At 47.3% G+C, this 21,105-nt stretch overlaps 1 protein-coding gene across 2 annotated transcripts in view; it reads left to right on the top strand.

Moving 5' to 3' along the window:
- LOC139572787 (grainyhead-like protein 2 homolog) overlaps nt 1–20,058 on the top strand; it is a 41,294-nt gene extending 21,236 nt beyond the window's left edge. The window contains exons 8-15 of one of the 2 annotated variants that reach the window (XM_071395558.1): nt 3,988–4,152; nt 9,402–9,459; nt 10,280–10,413; nt 10,585–10,622; nt 15,420–15,511; nt 17,808–17,893; nt 18,878–18,936; nt 19,036–20,058. In XM_071395558.1, the coding sequence (XP_071251659.1) occupies nt 3,988–4,152; nt 9,402–9,459; nt 10,280–10,413; nt 10,585–10,622; nt 15,420–15,511; nt 17,808–17,893; nt 18,878–18,936; nt 19,036–19,150 (747 nt within the window). In that variant the 3' untranslated portion in view covers nt 19,151–20,058. The remainder of the gene's footprint in view (nt 1–3,987; nt 4,153–9,401; nt 9,460–10,279; nt 10,414–10,584; nt 10,623–15,419; nt 15,512–17,807; nt 17,894–18,877; nt 18,937–19,035) is intronic. The other variant, XM_071395557.1, reaches the window with a different exon arrangement.
- Nucleotides 20,059–21,105: the final 1,047 nt, after the last annotated feature.

Here is a 21,105-nt window from a genome sequence, read left to right as displayed (position 1 = left end):
ATCAAACTGGACTATCAGAGTATGTAGGGTTCTGATCAGACTGGACTATCAGAGTATGTAGGGTTCTGATCAGACTGTCTGGACTATCAGAGTATGTAGGGTTCTGATCAGACTGTCTGGACTATCAGAGTATGTAGGGTTCTGATCAGACTGTCTGGACTATCAGAGTATGTAGGGTTCTGATCAGACTGTCTGGACTATCAGAGTATGTAGAGTTCTGATCAGACTGGACTATCAGAGTATGTAGGGTTCTGATCAGACTGTCTGGACTATCAGAGTATGTAGAGTTCTGATCAGACTGGACTATCAGAGTATGTAGGGTTCTGATCAGACTGTCTGGACTATCAGAGTATGTAGGGTTCTGATCAGACTGTCTGGACTATCAGAGTATGTAGGGTTCTGATCAGACTGGACTATCAGAGTATGTAGGGTTCTGATCAGACTGTCTGGACTATCAGAGTATGTAGAGTTCTGATCAGACTGGACTATCAGAGTATGTAGGGTTCTGATCAGACTGTCTGGACTATCAGAGTATGTAGGGTTCTGATCAGACTGGACTATCAGAGTATGTAGGGTTCTGATCAGACTGTCTGGACTATCAGAGTATGTAGAGTTCTGATCAGACTGGACTATCAGAGTATGTAGGGTTCTGATCAGACTGTCTGGACTATCAGAGTATGTAGGGTTCTGATCAGACTGTCTGGACTATCAGAGTATGTAGAGTTCTGATCAGACTGGACTATCAGAGTATGTAGGGTTCTGATCAAACTGTCTGGACTATCAGAGTATGTAGGGTTCTGATCAGACTGGACTATCAGAGTATGTAGGGTTCTGATCAGACTGTCTGGACTATCAGAGTATGTAGGGTTCTGATCAGACTGTCTGGACTATCAGAGTATGTAGGGTTCTGATCAGACTGTCTGGACTATCAGAGTATGTAGGGTTCTGATCAGACTGTCTGGACTATCAGAGTATGTAGGGTTCTGATCAGACTGTCTGGACTATCAGAGTATGTAGGGTTCTGATCAGACTGTCTGGACTATCAGAGTATGTAGGGTTCTGATCAGACTGTCTGGACTATCAGAGTATGTAGGGTTCTAACTATCAAACTGGCCCCTCTACCCTCCTGGAGGTTTTAACTCCAACCCTGTTCCTGGAGAGCCACCCTCCTGGAGGTTTTAACTCCAACTCTGTTCCTGGAGAGAAACCCTCCTGGAGGTTTTTACTCCAACCCTGTTCCTGGAGAGAAACCCTCCTGGAGGATTTAACTCCAACCCTGTTCCTGGAGAGAAACCCTCCTGGAGGTTTTAACTCCAACCCTGTTCCTGGAGAGAAACCCTCCTGGAGGTTTTAACTCCAACCCTGTTCCTGGAGAGAAACCCTCCTGGAGGTTTTTACTCCAACCCTGTTCCTGGAGAGAAACCCTCCTGGAGGTTTTAACTCCAACCCTGTTCCTGGAGAGAAACCCTCCTGGAGGTTTTAACTCCAGCCCTGTTCCTAGAGGGAGACCCTCCTGTAGGTTTTTACTCCAACCCTGTTCCTGGAGAGATACCCACCAGTAGGTTTTAACTCCAGCCCTGTTCCTAGAGGGAGACCCTCCTGTAGGTTTTAACTCCAACCCTGTTCCTGGAGAGAAACCCTCCTGGAGGTTTTAACTCCAGCCCTGTTCCTAGAGGGAGACCCTCCTGTAGGTTTTTACTCCAACCCTGTTCCTGGAGAGATACCCACCAGTAGGTTTTAACTCCAGCCCTGTTCCTGGAGAGATACCCACCAGTAGGTTTTAACTCCAGCCCTGTTCCTGGAGAGATACCCACCAGTAGGTTTTAACTCCAACCCTGTTCCTGGAGAGCTACCCTCCTGTAGGTTTATACTCCAACCATGTTCCTGGAGAGATACCCACCAGTAGGTTTTAACTCCAACCCTGTTCCTGGAGAGAGACCCTCCTGGAGGTTTATACTCCAACCATGTTCCTGGAGAGATACCCACCAGTAGGTTTATACTCCAACCATGTTCCTGGAGAGAGACCCTCCTGGAGGTTTATACTCCAACCATGTTCCTGGAGAGATACCCACCAGTAGGTTTTAACTCCAACCCTGTTCCTGGAGAGAGACCCTCCTGGAGGTTTATACTCCAACCATGTTCCTGGAGAGATACCCACCAGTAGGTTTTAACTCCAACCCTGTTCCTGGAGAGAGACCCTCCTGGAGGTTTATACTCCAACCATGTTCCTGGAGAGATACCCACCAGTAGGTTTTAACTCCAACCCTGTTCCTGGAGAGAGACCCTCCTGGAGGTTTATACTCCAACCCTGTTCCTGGAGAGATACCCACCAGTAGGTTTTAACTCCAACCCTGTTCCTGGAGAGAGACCCTCCTGGAGGTTTATACTCCAACCCTGTTCCTGGAGAGAGACCCTCCTGGAGGTTTTAACTCCAACCCTGTTCCTGGAGAGAGACCCTCCTGGAGGTTTTAACTCCAACCCTGTTCCTGGAGAGAGACCCTCCTGGAGGTTTATACTCCAACCCTGTTCCTGGAGAGAGACCCTCCTGGAGGTTTATACTCCAACCATGTTCCTGGAGAGATACCCACCAGTAGGTTTTAACTCCAACCCTGTTCCTGGAGAGAGACCCTCCTGGAGGTTTATACTCCAACCCTGTTCCAGGAGAGATACCCACCAGTAGGTTTTAACTCCAACCCTGTTCCTGGAGAGAGACCCTCCTGGAGGTTTATACTCCAACCCTGTTCCTGGAGAGAGACCCTCCTGGAGGTTTTAACTCCAACCCTGTTCCTGGAGAGAGACCCTCCTGGAGGTTTTAACTCCAACCCTGTTCCTGGAGAGAGACCCTCCTGGAGGTTTATACTCCAACCCTGTTCCTGGAGAGAGACCCTCCTGTAGGTTTTTACTCCAACCCTGTTCCTGGAGAGAGACCCTCCTGGAGGTTTATACTCCAACCCTGTTCCTGGAGAGAGACCCTCCTGGAGGTTTTAACTCCAACCCTGTTCCTGGAGAGAAACCCTCCTGTAGGTTTTAACTCCAACCCTGTTCCTGGAGAGATACCCTCCTGGAGGTCTTAACTCTGTCCGACAGGAAACATAGGAGCTGGGATGTTGTGGCGACTCTTTTTTAGGCAACATGAGAAACCGCTGACAACCTGGCAGATTGCGGCTCCTGAACGATGACAAAAACAACAACCTACGTAAACTGTTTTGTGAAAAAGTCATATTTGTTTGACTTCCTATTTGGGCTGTGACAGTCATGCAATTTTGGATGACGGTAATTGGCCAAATGACCACGGTCTCAGTAATACCGTTCGACCGCATTTGCTGCCATAGAAATATAAGGAATAGAACGGGCGTCCCCATTCAAGTCAATGATGGCATAAAGGGTGGACTGGCAGGTCATTGCGAGTGTATCTATAGGAGCAAAGAAGTAAAAGCAGGAAGTAAACACAGGAAGTAAAAGCAGGAAGTAAACACAGGAAGTAAACACAGGAAGTAAAAGCAGGAAGTAAAAGCAGGAAGTAAAAGCAGGAAGTAAACACAGGAAGTAAAAGCAGGAAGTAAACACAGGAAGTAAACACAGGAAGTAAAAGCAGGAAGTAAACACAGGAAGTAAAAGCAGGAAGTGTACCCATCAGTATGTGCTATGCTTTGTTGATTCAACTCAACTGACATTACAAAAAATACATTCCATTGCACGAGTCACATTTGAATTAACATTCTACGTTTCCATGGCAATGATTGCATCACAATACCTGGCAGCCATTGAGAGTGTTCCCATGAGTTTACAAGTCAAACTGCCAGGGTTAGATTCCATTCATAATTTGCTACAATACCTTGCTTGTGTCAGCAATGCCCGGACGTTTTCTTTATGTTTATTTTATTATTTTCACGACAGTCTATTTCCATAACCGTGGGTTATACGGTAATGTTGCTTCGCCCTACTTCATATAGATTGTAACCTGTACTCTCTTCTTCTCTCTACCAGGTATTCATCACAGTGAACTGTCTGAGTACAGACTTCTCCTGCCAGAAGGGGGTGAAGGGCATGCCTCTGATGATCCAGATAGACACTTACAGCTATAACTCTAACCGCGGCTGCAACACACCCACACACAGAGCCTTCTCTGAGATCAAGGTCTTCTGTGACAAGGTGAGACTCTCTCTCTTTGACCTCTAACCCCACACACAGAGCCTTCTCTGAGATCAAGGTCTTCTGTGACAAGGTGAGACTCTCTGTTTGACCTCTAACCCCACACACAGAGCCTTTTCTGAGATCAAGGTCTTCTGTGACAAGGTGAGACTCTCTGTTTGACCTCTAACCCCCACACACAGAGCCTTCTCTGAGATCAAGGTCTTCTGTGACAAGGTGAGTCTCTCTCTGTTTGACCTCTAACCCCACACACAGAGCCTTCTCTGAGATCAAGGTCTTCTGTGACAAGGTGAGTCTCTCTCTCTTTGACCTCTAACCCCACACACAGAGCCTTCTCTGAGATCAAGGTCTTCTGTGACAAGGTGAGACTCTCTGTTTGACCTCTAACCCCCACACACAGAGCCTTCTCTGAGATCAAGGTCTTCTGTGACAAGGTGAGTCTCTCTCTCTTTGACCTCTAACCCCACACACAGAGCCTTCTCTGAGATCAAGGTCTTCTGTGACAAGGTGAGTCTCTCTCTCTTTGACCTCTAACCCCACACACAGAGCCTTCTCTGAGATCAAGGTCTTCTGTGACAAGGTGAGTCTCTCTCTCTTTGACCTCTAACCCCACACACAGAGCCTTCTCTGAGATCAAGGTCTTCTGTGACAAGGTGAGTCTCTCTCTGTTTGACCTCTAACCCCACACACAGAGCCTTCTCTGAGATCAAGGTCTTCTGTGACAAGGTGAGTCTCTCTCTGTTTGACCTCTAACCCCACACACAGAGCCTTCTCTGAGATCAAGGTCTTCTGTGACAAGGTGAGACTCTCTGTTTGACCTCTAACCTCTAACCCCGCCACAGAAGGCTCTCTAAAACTATTAGGTTTTAAATATACTGTATCAAAATTAAATGTAATTGTTCAAATATACACTGCTCAAAAAAATAAAGGGAACACTTAAACAACACAATGTAACTCCAAGTCAATCACACTTCTGTGAAATCAAACTGTCCACTTAGGAAGCAACACTGATTGACAATAAATTTCACATGCTGTTGTGCAAATGGAATAGACAAAAGGTGGAAATTATAGGCAATTAACAAGACACCCCCAATAAAGGAGTGATTCTGCAGGTGGTGACCACAGACCACTTCTCAGTTCCTATGCTTCCTGGCTGATGTTTTGGTCACTTTTGAATGCTGGCGGTGCTCTCACTCTAGTGGTAGCATGAGACGGAGTCTACAACCCACACAAGTGGCTCAGGTAGTGCAGCTCATCCAGGATGGCACATCAATGCGAGCTGTGGCAAGAAGGTTTGCTGTGTCTGTCAGCGTAGTGTCCAGAGCATGGAGGCGCTACCAGGAGACAGGCCAGTACATCAGGAGACGTGGAGGAGGCCAACAACCCAGCAGCAGGACCGCTACCTCCGCCTTTGAGCAGGAGGAGCACTGCCAGAGCACTGCAAAATGACCTCCAGCAGGCCACAAATGTGCATGTGTCTGCTCAAACGGTCAGAAACAGACTCCATGAGGGTGGTATGAGGGCCCGACGTCCACAGGTGGGGGTTGTGCTTACAGCCCAACACCGTGCAGGACGTTTGGCATTTGCCAGAGAACACCAAGATTGGCAAATTCGCCACTGGCGCCCTGTGCTCTTCACAGATGAAAGCAGGTTCACACTGAGCACGTGAGCACATGTGACAGACGTGACAGAGTCTGGAGACGCCGTGGAGAATGTTCTGCTGCCTGCAACATCCTCCAGCATGACCGGTTTGGCGGTGGGTCAGTCATGGTGTGGGGTGGCATTTCTTTGGGGGGCCGCACAGCCCTCCATGTGCTCGCCAGAGGTAGCCTGACTGCCATTAGGTACCGAGATGAGATCCTCAGAGCCCTTGTGAGACCATATGCTGACACATGCACATTTGTCATCACTCATCACTCAGACATCATTTACAAACAAAGTATTTGTGTTTAGTGAGTCCTCCAGATCAGTAGGCATGACCAGGGATGTTCTCTTGATAAGTGTGTGAATTGGACAATTTTTGGACTGGGGGTGGGCTGGGGAGATAAGCTGGACTGGAGGTTGACTGGGGAGATGGGAGGTGGGCTGGACTGGGGGTTGGCTAGGGAGATGGGGGGTGGGCTGGACTGGGGGTTGGCTGGGGAGATGGGAGGTGGGCTGGACTGGGGGTTGGCTAGGGAGATGGGGGGTGGGCTGGACTGGGGGTTGGCTGGGGAGATGGGAGGTGGGCTGGACTGGGGGTTGGCTGGGGAGATGGGAGGTGGGGTGGGCTGGGGGTTGGCTGGGGAGATGGGAGGTGGGCTGGACTGGGGGTTGGCTAGGGAGATGGGGGGTGGGCTGGACTGGGGGTTGGCTGGGGAGATGGGGGGTGGGCTGGACTGGGGGTTGGCTAGGGAGATGGGCTGGACTGGGATTTTATAGTGCCTTTCCAGGTTTCAGCATGAATGACCAAATGTATGTGGACACCTGCTCGTCCAACATCTCATTCCAAAATCATGGGCATTAATATGGAGTTGGTCCCCTTTTTTCTGCTATAACAGCCTCCACTCCTCTGGGAAGGCTTTCCACTAGATGTTGGAACATTGCTGCGGGGACTTGCTTCCATTCAGCCACAAGAGCATTGGTGACGTTGGGCACTGATGTTGGGCGACTAGGCCTGGCTCGCAGTCGGTGTTCCAATTCATCCCAAAAGTGTTCGACGGGGTTGAGGTCAGGGCTCTGTGCAGGCCAGTCAAGTTCTTCCACACCGATCTCGACAAACCATTTCTGTATGGCCCTCGCTTTGTGCACGGGGGCATTGTCATGCTGAAACAGGAAAGGGCCTTCCCCAAAATGTTGCCACAAAGTTGGAAGCACAGAATCGTCTAGAATGTCATTGTATGCTGTAGCGTTAAGATGTCCCTTTCACTGGAACTAAGGGGCCCGAACCATGAAAAACAGCCCTAGACCGTTACTCCTCCTCCACCAAACTTTACAGTTGGCACTCTGCATTGGGTCAGGTAGCGTTCTCCTGGCATCCGCCAAACCCAGATTCGTCCGCCAGACTGGCAGATGGTGAAGCATGATTCATCACTTCAGAGAACGCGTTTCCACTGCTCCAGAGTCCAATGGCGGCGAGCTTTACACCACTCCAGCCAACGCTTGGCATTGCGCATGGTGATCTTAGGCTTGTGTGCTGCTGCTCGGCCATGGAAACCCATTTCATGAAGCTCCCGACCAACAGTTATTGTGCTGACGTTGCTTCCAGAGGCAGTTTGGAACTCGGTAGTGAGTGTTGCACTTCGCGCTTCAGCAGTCCCGTTCTGTGAGTTTGTGTGGCCTACCACTTGGCAGCTGAGCCTTTGTTGCTCCTAGACGTTTCCAAGTCACAATAACAGCACTTACAGTTGACCCGGGGAAGCTCTAGCAAGGCAGACATTTTACGAACTGACTTGTTGGAAAGGTGGCATCCTATGACGATGCCAAATTCAAATAAAAAAGCATTGATGGTTCACCAAATTCCATAGGCCATGTTTCCATCTCTCCTATTAATCATCCCATCCATTCCAGGTTTCCATCTCTCCTCCTAATCCCTGGTATTAATCATCCCATCCCTTCCATGTCTCCATCTCTCCTCCTAATCCCTGGTATTAATCATCCCATCCATTCCAGGTTTCCATCTCTTCTCCTAATCCCTGGTAATAATCATCCCATCCATTCCGTGTTTCCATCTCTCCTCCTAATCCCTGGTATTAATCATCCCATCCATTCCAGGTTTCCGTCCCTGATATGAATCATCCCATCCATTCCAGGTTTCCATCTCTCCTCCTAATCCCTGGTATTAATCATCCCATCCATTCCATGTTTCCATCTCTCCTCCTAATCCCTGGTATTAATCATCCTATCCATTCCAGGTTTCCATCTCTCCTCCTAATCCCTGGTATTAATCATCCCATCCATTCCAGGTTTCCATCTCTCCTCCTAATCCCTGGTATTAATCATCCCATCCATTCCATGTTTCCATCTCTCCTCCTAATCCCTGGTATTAATCATCCCACCCATTCCATGTTTCCATCTCTCCTCCTAATCCCTGGTATTAATCATCCCATCCTTTCCAGGTTTCCATCTCTCCTCCTAATCCCTGGTATTAATCATCCCATCCATTCCATGTTTCCATCTCTCCTCCTAATCCCTGGTATTAATCATCCCATCCATTCCATCTCTCCTTCTAATCCCTGATATTAATCATCCCATCCATTCCAGGTTTCATCTCTCCTTCTAATCCCTGGTATTAATTATCACATCCATTCCAGGTTTCCATCTCTCCTCCTAATCCCTGGTATTAATCATCCCATCCATTCCAGGTTTCATCTCTCCTTCTAATCCCTGGTATTAATTATCACATCCATTCCAGGTTTCCATCTCTCCTCCTAATCCCTGGTATTAATCATCCCATCCATTCCATGTTTCCATCTCTCCTCCTAATCCCTGGTATTAATCATCCCATCCATTCCAGGTTTCCATCTCTCCTCCTAATCCCTGGTATTAATCATCCCATCCATTCTATGTTTCCATCTCTCCTCCTAATCCCTGGTATTAATCATCCCATCCATTCCATGTTTCCATCTCTCCTCCTAATCCCTGGTATTAATCATCCCATCCATTCCGTGTTTCCATCTCTCATCCTAATCCCTGGTATTAATCATCCCATCCATTCCATGTTTCCATCTCTCCTCCTAATCCCTGGCATTAATCATCCCATCCATTCCATGTTTCCATCTCTCCTCCTAATCCCTGGTATTAATCATCCCATCCATTCCAGGTTTCCATCTCTCCTCCTAATCCCTGGTATTAATCATCCCATCCATTCCAGGTTTCCATCCCTGGTATTAATCATCCCATCCATTCCAGGTTTTCATCTCTCCTCCTAATCCCTGGTATTAATCATCCCATCCATTCCATGTTTCCATCTCTCCTCCTAATCCCTGGTATTAATCATCCCATCCATTCCAGGTTTCCATCTCTCCTCCTAATCCCTGATATTAATCATCCCATCCATTCCATGTTTCCATCTCTCCTCCTAATCCCTGGAATTAATCATCCCATCCATTCCAGGTTTCCATCTCTCCTCCTAATCCCTGGTATTAATCATCCCATCCATTCCATGTTTCCATCTCTCCTCCTAATCCCTGGTATTAATCATCCCATCCATTCCAGGTTTCCATCTCTCCTCCTAATCCCTGGTATTAATCATCCCATCCATTCCACAGGGAGCAGAACGGAAAATCCGTGGCGAGGAGAGGAAGCAGATGCGGATGAAGCCCAAAGGTCAGATAAGTAGTTTCCATTGAGATAACGGTAAAGAACATACCGGTAGCTGCAGTAAAGAGAGTACCTGTCTGGTTTCAACAGGAAGCTATGATTTAGGGGTTCAGACTGGTGCAGCAGGGAAGGTGGATGATGGTTGCATGGATCTGATGGTTGAATGAATCTGTCAGACTTCAGTTTAGATTTTTCCTACGCACCTGTGTACCTGTGTACCTGTGCACCTGTGTACCTGTGTACCTGTGCACCTGTGTACCTGTGTACCTGTGTACCTGTGTACCTGTGCACCTGTGTACCTGTGTACCTGTGCACCTGTGTACCTGTGTACCTGTGTACCTGTGTACCTGTGTACCTGTGCACCTGTGTACCTGTGTACCTGTGCACCTGTGTACCTGTGTACCTGTGCACCTGTGTACCTGTGCACCTGTGTACCTGTGTACCTGTGCACCTGTGCACCTGTGCACCTGTGTACCTGTGTACCTGTGTACCTGTGCACCTGTGTACCTGTGTACCTGTGTACCTGTGTACCTGTGTACCTGTGTACCTGTGTACCTGTGTACCTGTGTACCTGTGTACCTGTGCACCTGTGCACCTGTGCACCTGTGTACCTGTGTACCTGTGTACCTGTGTACCTGTGTACCTGTGTACCTGTGTACCTGTGTACCTGTGTACCTGTGTACCTGTGTACCTGTGTACCTGTGTACCTGTGCACCTGTGTACCTGTGTACCTGTGTACCTGTGACAGTAGGTGTGCAGATGTTTTTATGTTCTCTGTAGACTAACGTCGAGTACCCGTGCATGTTGTTTCTCTCCCGTGTTCCAGGGACGGACGGGAGCCTGGCAGCGTTGAACGGGAAGCCAGATACAATGTTTTTCAAGTCCCTCTCTGACCTGGACACCCAGCCTGTCCTGTTCATCCCAGACGGAAACTTTGGGCACGTGCAGAGGACTGGACAGGTGAGAGATACTTTTGGAGACAAGCCACCGTGACACAAAGACAAATGCATGAGCCAATAATAACCAGAATGATCCATAGTATCTCTATCAATTGGTAATGAAAGTGTTTATCCTAGAAAGATACAATCTTATAGCGTGATTCATCTGTCTGTCTGTGTTGTCCACCCCTAGGTCTTTGCCTTCAACACAGAGGAGATGGAGAGGGAAGGGTAAGTGTAGCTGTATAGATGGAGAGGGAAGGGTAAGTGTAGCTGTATAGATGGAGAGGGAAGGGTAAGTGTAGCTGTATAGTTCTAATAGAGGGAAGGGTAAGTGTAGCTGTATAGATGGAGAGGGAAGGGTAAGTGTAGCTGTATAGGTGGAGAGGTAAGGGTAAGTGTAGCTGTATAGATGGAGAGGGAAGGGTAAGTGTAGCTGTATAGATGGAGAGGGAAGGGTAAGTGTAGCTGTATAGATGGAGAGGGAAGGGTAAGTGTAGCTGTATAGTTCTAATAGAGGGAAGGGTAAGTGTAGCTGTATAGTTCTAATAGAGGGAAGGGTAAGTGTAGCTGTATAGATGGAGAGGGAAGGGTAAGTGTAGCTGTATAGGTGGAGAGGTAAGGGTAAGTGTAGCTGTATAGATGGAGAGGGAAGGGTAAGTGTAGCTGTATAGATGGAGAGGGAAGGGTAAGTGTAGCTGTATAGATGGAGAGGGAAGGGTAAGTGTAGCTGTATAGTTCTAATAGAGGGAAGGGTAAGTGTAGCTGTATAGTTCTAATAGAGGGAAGGGTAAGTGTAGCTGTATAGATGGAGAGGGAAGGGTAAGTGTAGCTGTATAGATGGAGAGGGAAGGGTAAGTGTAGCTGTATAGGTGGAGAGGTAAGGGTAAGTGTAGCTGTATAGATGGAGAGGGAAGGGTAAGTGTAGCTGTATAGATGGAGAGGGAAGGGTAAGTGTAGCTGTATAGATGGAGAGGGAAGGGTAAGTGTAGCTGTATAGTTCTAATAGAGGGAAGGGTAAGTGTAGCTGTATAGTTCTAATAGAGGGAAGGGTAAGTGTAGCTGTATAGATGGAGAGGGAAGGGTAAGTGTAGCTGTATAGTTCTAATAGAGGGAAGGGTAAGTGTAGCTGTATAGTTCTAATAGAGGGAAGGGTAAGTGTAGCTGTATAGTTCTAATAGAGGGAAGGGTAAGTGTAGCTGTATAGATGGAGAGGGAAGGGTAAGTGTAGCTGTATAGGTGGAGAGGTAAGGGTAAGTGTAGCTGTATAGATGGAGAGGGAAGGGTAAGTGTAGCTGTATAGATGGAGAGGGAAGGGTAAGTGTAGCTGTATAGATGGAGAGGGAAGGGTAAGTGTAGCTGTATAGTTCTAATAGAGGGAAGGGTAAGTGTAGCTGTATAGATGGAGAGGGAAGGGTAAGTGTAGCTGTATAGATGGAGAGGGAAGGGTAAGTGTAGCTGTATAGTTCTAATAGAGGGAAGGGTAAGTGTAGCTGTATAGTTCTAATAGAGGGAAGGGTAAGTGTAGCTGTATAGATGGAGAGGGAAGGGTAAGTGTAGCTGTATAGTTCTAATAGGGGATGTATAGACTCTACTATAATACACCATACAGTAAGGCTGGCTACTCTACTATAATACACCATACAGTAAGGCTGGCTACTCTACTATAATACACCATACAGTAAGGCTGGCTACTCTACTATAATACACCATACAGTAAGGCTGGCTACTCTACTGTAATACACCATACAGTAAGGCTGGCTACTCTACTATAATACACCATACAGTAAGACTGGCTACTCTACTATAGTACACCATACAGTAAGGCTGGCTACTCTACTGTAATACACCATACAGTAAGGCTGGCTACTCTACTATAGTACACCATACAGTAAGGCTGCCTACTCTACTATAATACACCATACAGTAAGGCTGGCTACTCTACTATAATACACCATACAGTAAGGCTGGCTACTCTACTATAATACACTATACAGTAAGGCTGGCTACTCTACTATAATACACCATACAGTAAGGCTGGCTACTCTACTATAATACACCATACAGTAAGGCTGGCTACTCTACTATAATACACCATACAGTAAGGCTGGCTACTCTACTATAATACACCATACAGTAAGACTGGCTACTCTACTGTAATACACCATACAGTAAGACTGGCTACTCTACCATAGTACACCATACAGTAAGGCTGGCTACTCTACTATAATACACCATACAGTAAGGCTGGCTACTCTACTGTAATACACCATACAGTAAGGCTGGCTACTCTACTATAGTACACCATACAGTAAGGCTGGCTACTCTACTATAGTACACCATACAGTAAGGCTGGCTACTCTAATATAATACACCATACATTAAGACTGGCTACTCTACTGTAATACACCATACAGTAAGACTGGCTACTCTACTGTAATACACCATACAGTAAGGCTGGCTACTCTACTATAATACACCATACAGTAAGGCTGGCTACTCTACTATAATACACCATACAGTAAGACTGGCTACTCTACCATAGTACACCATACAGTAAGGCTGGCTACTCTACTATAATACACCATACAGTAAGGCTGGCTACTCTACTGTAATACACCATACAGTAAGGCTGGCTACTCTACTATAGTACACCATACAGTAAGGCTGGCTACTCTACTATAGTACACCATACAGTAAGGCTGGCTACTCTAATATAATACACCATACATTAAGACTGGCTACTCTACTGTAATACACCATACAGTAAGACTGGCTACTCTACTGTAATACACCATACAGTAAGGCTGGCTACTCTACTATAATACACCATACAGTAAGGCTGGCTACTCTACTATAATACACCATACAGTAAGACTGGCTACTCTACCATAGTACACCATACAGTAAGGCTGGCTACTCTACTGTAATACACCATACAGTAAGGCTGGCTACTCTACTATAGTACACCATACAGTAAGGCTGACTACTCTACTATAATACACCATACAGTAAGGCTGGCTACTCTACTATAATACACACAGTCCAGTTCAAAGTGAATGATGGCAGGCTTGTGTGGCAAATGGCTTATTTGCATATAGACGTACTGTAGCTCTGATTGGCTATGGCCCACCGGTCTGCAGTAGACTCCGTTCCTGGCCGAGACAGATGTTTTATTAAGGTTTATTTACTGCAGTGTCTAAGTTGTCCAAACACACGGCCACTTTCCCACTCTGTTGTCACAGATGCCTTACTCTACGTCATTCCCAAACACTCTATGAATTAATGAAAACGTTAAAATGACCTTATCTAAGTGCTCACTTGACAGAACATGTAAAAACCTGTGTTATAGTCTTCCTGGGGGTGTACACAAACACATTTTAATACGATTTCATGTAGGAGAGAGGGTAGGGGGAGGGGAGAGGGTAGAGGAGAGGGTAGGGGAGAGGGTAGGAAGAGAGGGTAGGAAGAGAGGGTTGGAAGAGAGGGTTGGAAGAGAGGGTTGGAAGAGAGTAGGAGAGAGGGTTGGAAAGAGGGTAGGAGAGAGGGTAGGGGAGAGGGTAGGAGAGAGGGTAGGAAGAGAGGGTTGGAAGAGAGGGTTGGAAGAGAGGGTAGAAAGAAAGGGTAGGAGAGAGGGTTGGAGAGAGGGTTGGAAGAGAGGGTAGGAAGAGAGGGTTGGAAGAGAGTAGGAGAGAGGGTAGGAGAGAGGGTAGGAAGAGAGGGTTGGAAGAGAGTAGGAGAGAGGGTTGGAGAGAGGGTAGGAAGAGAGGGTTGGAAGAGAGGGTTGGAAGAGAGTAGGAGAGAGGGTTGGAGAGAGGGTTGGAAAGAGGGTAGGAGAGAGGGTAGGGGAGAGGGTAGGAGAGAGGGTAGGAAGAGAGGGTTGGAAGAGAGGGTAGAAAGAAAGGGTAGGAGAGAGGGTTGGAGAGAGGGTTGGAAGAGAGGGTAGGAAGAGAGGGTAGGAGAGAGAGAGGGTTGGAGAGAGGGTTGGAGAGAGGGTTGGAGAGAGGGTAGGAAGAGAGGGTTGGAAGAGAGGGTTGGAAGAGAGGGTAGGGGAGAGGGTAGGGAGAGGGTAGGAGAGAGGGTAGGAAGAGAGGGTTGGAGAGAGGGTTGGAGAGAGGGTTGGAGAGAGGGTAGGAAGAGAGGGTTGGAGAGAGGGTTGGAAAGAGGGTAGGAGAGAGGGTAGGAGAGAGGGTTGGAGAGAGGGTTGGAGAGAGGGTAGGAAGAGAGGGTAGGAAGAGAGGGTAGGAGAGAGGGTTGGAAGAGAGTAGGAGAGAGGGTTGGAGAGAGGGTAGGAAGAGAGGGTTGGAGAGAGGGTAGGAAGAGAGGGTTGGAAAGAGGGTAGGAGGGAGGGTAGGAGAGAGGGTTGGAAGAGAGGGTTGGAAAGAGGGGAGGAGAGAGGGTTGGAAGAGAGGGTAGGAGAGAGGGTAGGAAGAGAGGGTTGGAAAGAGGGTAGGAGAGAGGGTAGGAAGAGAGGGTAGGAAGAGAGGGTTGGAAAGAGGGTAGGAGAGAGGGTAGGAAGAGAGGGTAGGAAAGAGGGGAGGAGAGAGGGTTGGAAGAGAGGGTAGGAGAGAGGGTAGGAGAGAGGGTAGGAAGAGAGGGTTGGAAAGAGGGTAGGAGAGAGGGTAGGAAGAGAGGGTTGGAAAGAGGGTAGGGGAGAGGGTAGGAAGAGAGGGTAGGGGAGAGGGTAGGAAGAATATCAATTCCACACATTCCATTGGCTGCTTCGATAAGCTGCTGTGTGTTTCCATGGTGACATAACGGCCATGTTTCCATGGTGACATAACGGCCATGTTTCCATGGTGACATAACGACCATGTTTCCATGGTGACATAACGGCCATGTTCTGATGTCTCTATTTAAACAGCATGTAATGAAATCCTCCTCAATGTGACTATTTCTCAATAGTTGGTCTTCATTTACAACGTTAAAGGACTGATGAGGAATTAGAGCTGCTGATTGGCTGCTGTTAAACCCTTAAATGGGTTCCTATTGGTTGTTGTTCAACGTTGATCTATTCCTGTGTGTCAGGGGTGTCGTGATGAAGAGGGTGTCACGACCTGCTGAGGAACACGGCTGTCCGCCTCCTGCCAAACACTTCAAACCAGAAACCCGGAAGAGAGGTGGGTGGTTATTAAAACAGCCTCATCGCTCTCCTGTCTACAGGGTTAGGGTTACACCACTACAGGGAACATCAGTCACGTCTCCTGTCTACAGGGAACACCAGTCACGTCTCCTGTCTACACCACTACAGGGAACATCAGTCACGTCTCCTGTCTACAGGGAACACCAGTCACGTCTCCTGTCTACACCACTACAGGGAACATCAGTCACGTCTCCTGTCTACAGGGAACACCAGTCACGTCTCCTGTCTACAGGGAACATCAGTCACGTCTCCTGTCTACAGGGAACATCAGTCACGTCTCCTGTCTACAGGGAACATCAGTCACGTCTCCTGTCTACAGGGAACATCAGTCACGTCTCCTGTCTACAGGGAACATCAGTCACGTCTCCTGTCTACAGGGAACATCAGTCACGTCTCCTGTCTACAGGGAACATCAGTCACGTCTCCTGTCTACAGGGAACATCAGTCACGTCTCCTGTCTACAGGGAACATCAGTCACGTCTCCTGTCTACAGGGAACATCAGTCACGTCTCCTGTCTACAGGGAACATCAGTCACGTCTCCTGTCTACAGGGAACATCAGTCACGTCTCCTGTCTACAGGGAACATCAGTCACGTCTCCTGTCTACAGGGAACATCAGTCACGTCTCCTGTCTACAGGGAACATCAGTCACGTCTCCTGTCTACAGGGAACATCAGTCACGTCTCCTGTCTACAGGGAACATCAGTCACGTCTCCTGTCTACAGGGAACATCAGTCACGTCTCCTGTCTACAGGGAACATCAGTCACGTCTCCTGTCTACAGGGAACATCAGTCACGTCTCCTGTCTACAGGGAACATCAGTCACGTCTCCTGTCTACAGGGAACATCAGTCACGTCTCCTGTCTACAGGGAACATCAGTCACGTCTCCTGTCTACAGGGAACATCAGTCACGTCTCCTGTCTACAGGGAACATCAGTCACGTCTCCTGTCTACAGGGAACATCAGTCACGTCTCCTGTCTACAGGGAACATCAGTCACGTCTCCTGTCTACAGGGAACATCAGTCACGTCTCCTGTCTACAGGGAACATCAGTCACGTCTCCTGTCTACAGGGAACATCAGTCACGTCTCCTCTCTACAGGGAACATCAGTCACGTCTCCTGTCTACAGGGAACATCAGTCACGTCTCCTGTCTACAGGGAACATCAGTCACGTCTCCTCTCTACAGGGAACATCAGTCACGTCTCCTGTCTACAGGGAACATCAGTCACGTCTCCTGTCTACAGGGAACATCAGTCACGTCTCCTGTCTACAGGGAACATCAGTCACGTCTCCTGTCTACAGGGAACATCAGTCACGTCTCCTGTCTACAGGGAACATCAGTCACGTCTCCTGTCTACAGGGAACATCAGTCACGTCTCCTGTCTACAGGGAACATCAGTCACGTCTCCTGTCTACAGGGAACATCAGTCACGTCTCCTGTCTACAGGGAACATCAGTCACGTCTCCTGTCTACAGGGAACATCAGTCACGTCTCCTGTCTACAGGGAACATCAGTCACGTCTCCTGTCTACAGGGAACATCAGTCACGTCTCCTGTCTACAGGGAACATCAGTCACGTCTCCTGTCTACAGGGAACATCAGTCACGTCTCCTGTCTACAGGGAACATCAGTCACGTCTCCTGTCTACAGGGAACATCAGTCACGTCTCCTGTCTACAGGGAACATCAGTCACGTCTCCTCTCTACAGGGAACATCAGTCACGTCTCCTGTCTACAGGGAACATCAGTCACGTCTCCTGTCTACAGGGAACATCAGTCACGTCTCCTGTCTACAGGGAACATCAGTCACGTCTCCTGTCTACAGGGAACACCAGTCACGTCTCCTGTCTACAGGGAACACCAGTCACGTCTCCTGTCTACAGGGAACATCAGTCACGTCTCCTGTCTACAGGGAACATCAGTCATGTCTCCTCTCTACAGGGAACATCAGTCATGTCTCCTGTCTACAGGGAACATCAGTCACGTCTCCTGTCTACAGGGAACATCAGTCATGTCTCCTCTCTACAGGGAACATCAGTCACGTCTCCTGTCTACAGGGAACATCAGTCATGTCTCCTCTCTACAGGGAACATCAGTCACGTCTCCTGTCTACAGGGAACATCAGTCATGTCTCTGTAACAAAGCAAATGTCCATGTTTGTTTCAAGCCTACTATAAATGACATCTCAATTGGTTTGCTGTAAATCAACAAAATAATTGTGTCCCTCAGCCCTATTGACCATAACACGTGCTCTGTTCCCCGTCTCTACAGTCCTGCTGTACGTGAGGAAGGAGTCAGAGGAGGTGTTTGACGCCTTAATGCTGAAGTCTCCCACCCTGATGGCCTTGCTGGAAGCAGTAAGTACTACTAAAAATATATAAACTACTAAATATATATAAACTACAAAAAATATATAAACTACTAAATATATATAAACTACTAAATATATATAAACTACTAAAAATATATAAACTACTAAATATATATAAACTACAAAAAATATATAAACTACTAAAAATATATAAACTACTAAAAATATATAAACTACTAAAAATATATAAACTACTAAAAATATATAAACTACTAAAAATATATAAACTACTAAATATATATAAACTACTAAAAATATATAAACTACTAAATATATATAAACTACTAAATATATATAAACTACTAAATATATATAAACTACTAAATATATATAAACTACTAAAAATATATAAAACGCAACATGCAACAATTTCAAAGATATTTCAGAGTTACAGGTCATATAAGGATATCAGTCAATTTAAATTAATGAATTAGGCCGTAATCTATGGGTTTCACATGACTGGGAAATGCATCTGTTGGTCACAGATACCTTTATAAAATAATAAAGGTAGGGGCTGTGGATCAGAAAACCAGTCAGTATCTGGTGTGACCATCATTTACATCATGCAGCGAGACACATCTCCTTCACATAGAGTTGATCAGGCTGTTGATTGATCAGGCTGTTGATTGATCAGGCTGTTGATTGATCAGGCTGTTGATTGATCAGGCTGTTGATTGATCAGGCTGTTGATTCTTGATTATGCCACACCTGTCAGATGGATGGATTATCTTGGCAAAGGATAAAATGCTCACTAACAAGGATGTAACCAAATTTGTGCACAAGATTTGAGAGAAATAAGCTTTATGTGAGTATGAAAAATTTCAAGGATCTTTTATTTCAGCTCATGAAACATGGGGACCAAGACTTAACATGTTGCGTTTCATATTTCTGTTCGGTGTCGATACACTGGAAACCTGGACAACTGTAATAAAACAGGCCATCGTGACGTCCTCTGTAACTGTTTTCACAGATCTCAGAGAAGTACGCAGTACCTCGTGAAAAGACCAACATTTACCAGGACAACAGAGGGTGAGTCATTCCTCAGATCCAGGACTATACTTGTACAAATGTGTTTTTTTGTTTTGTTGTTTTGCTTGTGAAACAGGAACCTTTTCTTCTCTCCCTCAGGATCCTGGTGAACATGAATGACAATATCATAGAGCACTATTCCAACGAGGACACCTTCATCCTGGCCATCGAGAGGTCAGCGGACTGCTTCCGGGTCACGCTGGCAGAGATCTGACCCTTTGTGAGGGAGTAAAGGGGCCTCCATCTCAAACCTCACTGGACGGCAGCCACACCTCAGAGTCCATAGCTCAGAGTCAATGCTGGACGCCGAGGCTCTCATTCCAGAAGATGGATTTACTGCGTCGTTCTCAGTCGTGATCGGATCAACCAAAAAGAACCCTGTGGAATAGCTCCCCCTGCAGGTGGATATTGGGACTCCAGGAGAGTGGGACATCAGGGCTCTGATCTGCCTCTTTCTCTCTCCAGCATGGTTCCATTAGTTTCCTCCCAGTTAGAGCCTTCTGAACATGATCCTGATCACAACCTCTATCTCGCCTGCTATCTCTGTGACTGAGAGGAAATAACATCTCTGTGACTGAGAGGAAATTACATCGCTGTGACTGAGAGGAAATAACATCGCTGTGACTGAGAGGAAATAACATCGCTGTGACTGAGAGGAAATTACATCTCTGTGACTGAGAGGAAATAACATCGCTGTGACTGAGAGGAAATTACATCGCTGTGACTGAGAGGAAATAACATCGCTGTGACTGAGAGGAAATCACATCTCTGTGACTGAGAGGAAATCACATCTCTGTGACTGAGAGGAAATTACATCTCTGTGACTGAGAGGAAATCACATCTCTGTGACTGAGAGGAAATAACATCGCTGTGACTGAGAGGAAATAACACTGGACAACATGCTGAGTCCCTAATGGAACAGAGTCCATTCAAGCTGAGGCTTCAAAGCCCTGCTGCTTTTAAAGTTCAGTCCACAACTGTAGCAGCACTAAACAATAAAGATTCATATTGTTTTATCGGAGGTTTTATTTGATATTTTATCAACAAAAACATACAGATACAAATGACGACATCATCACCCACTATCTCCCATCATCTACATCACTCCTCCCCAGTCCCACTATCTCCCATCATCTACATCACTCCTCCCCAGTCCCACTATCTCCCATCATCTACATCACTCCTCCCCAGTCCCACTATCTCCCATCATCTACATCACTCCTCCCCAGTCCCACTATCTCCCATCATCTACATCACTCCTCCCCAGTCCCACTATCTCCCATCATCTACATCACTCCTCCCCAGACCCCCTATCTCCCATCATCTACATCACTCCTCCCCAGACCCCCTATCTCCCATCATCTACATCACTCCTCCCCAGACCCCCTATCTCCCATCATCTACATCACTCCTCACCAGACCCCCCATCTCCCATCAGCTACATCACTCCTCCCCAGTCCCACTATCTCCCATCAACTACATCACTCCTCCCCAGACCCCCCATCTCCCATCAGCTACATCACTCCTCCCCAGACCCACTATCTCCCATCATCTACATCACTCCTCCCCAGACCCCCCATCTCCCATCAGCTACATCACTCCTCCCCAGTCCCACTATCTCCCATCAACTACATCACTCCTCCCCAGACCCACTATCTCCCATCATCTACATCACTCCTCCCCAGTCCCACTATCTCCCATCAGCTACATCACTCCTCCCCAGACCCACTATCTCCCATCATCTACATCACTCCTCCCCAGACCCACTATCTCCCATCATCTACATCACTCCTCACCAGACCCCCTATCTCCCATCAGCTACATCACTCCTCCCCAGTCCCACTATCTCCCATCAGCTACATCACTCCTCCCCAGACCCACTATCTCCCATCATCTACATCACTCCTCCCCAGACCCCCTATCTCCCATCATCTACATCACTCCTCACCAGACCCCCTATCTCCCATCAGCTACATCACTCCTCACCAGACCCACTATCTCCCATCATCTACATCACTCCTCCCCAGACCCCCTATCTCCCATCATCTACATCACTCCTCCCCAGACCCACTATCTCCCATCATCTACATCACTCCTCCCAAGACCCATTATCTCCCATCAACTACATCACTCCTCCCCAGTCCCACTATCTCCCATCAACTACATCAC

The sequence above is a fragment of the Salvelinus alpinus genome, chromosome 4 (assembly GCF_045679555.1).
Source record: "Salvelinus alpinus chromosome 4, SLU_Salpinus.1, whole genome shotgun sequence".
NCBI classification, from domain to species: Eukaryota; Metazoa; Chordata; class Actinopteri; order Salmoniformes; family Salmonidae; genus Salvelinus; species Salvelinus alpinus.
The sequence above is the reverse complement of the archived record's forward strand: the minus strand, read 5'-3'. Positions and strand labels throughout refer to the sequence as shown.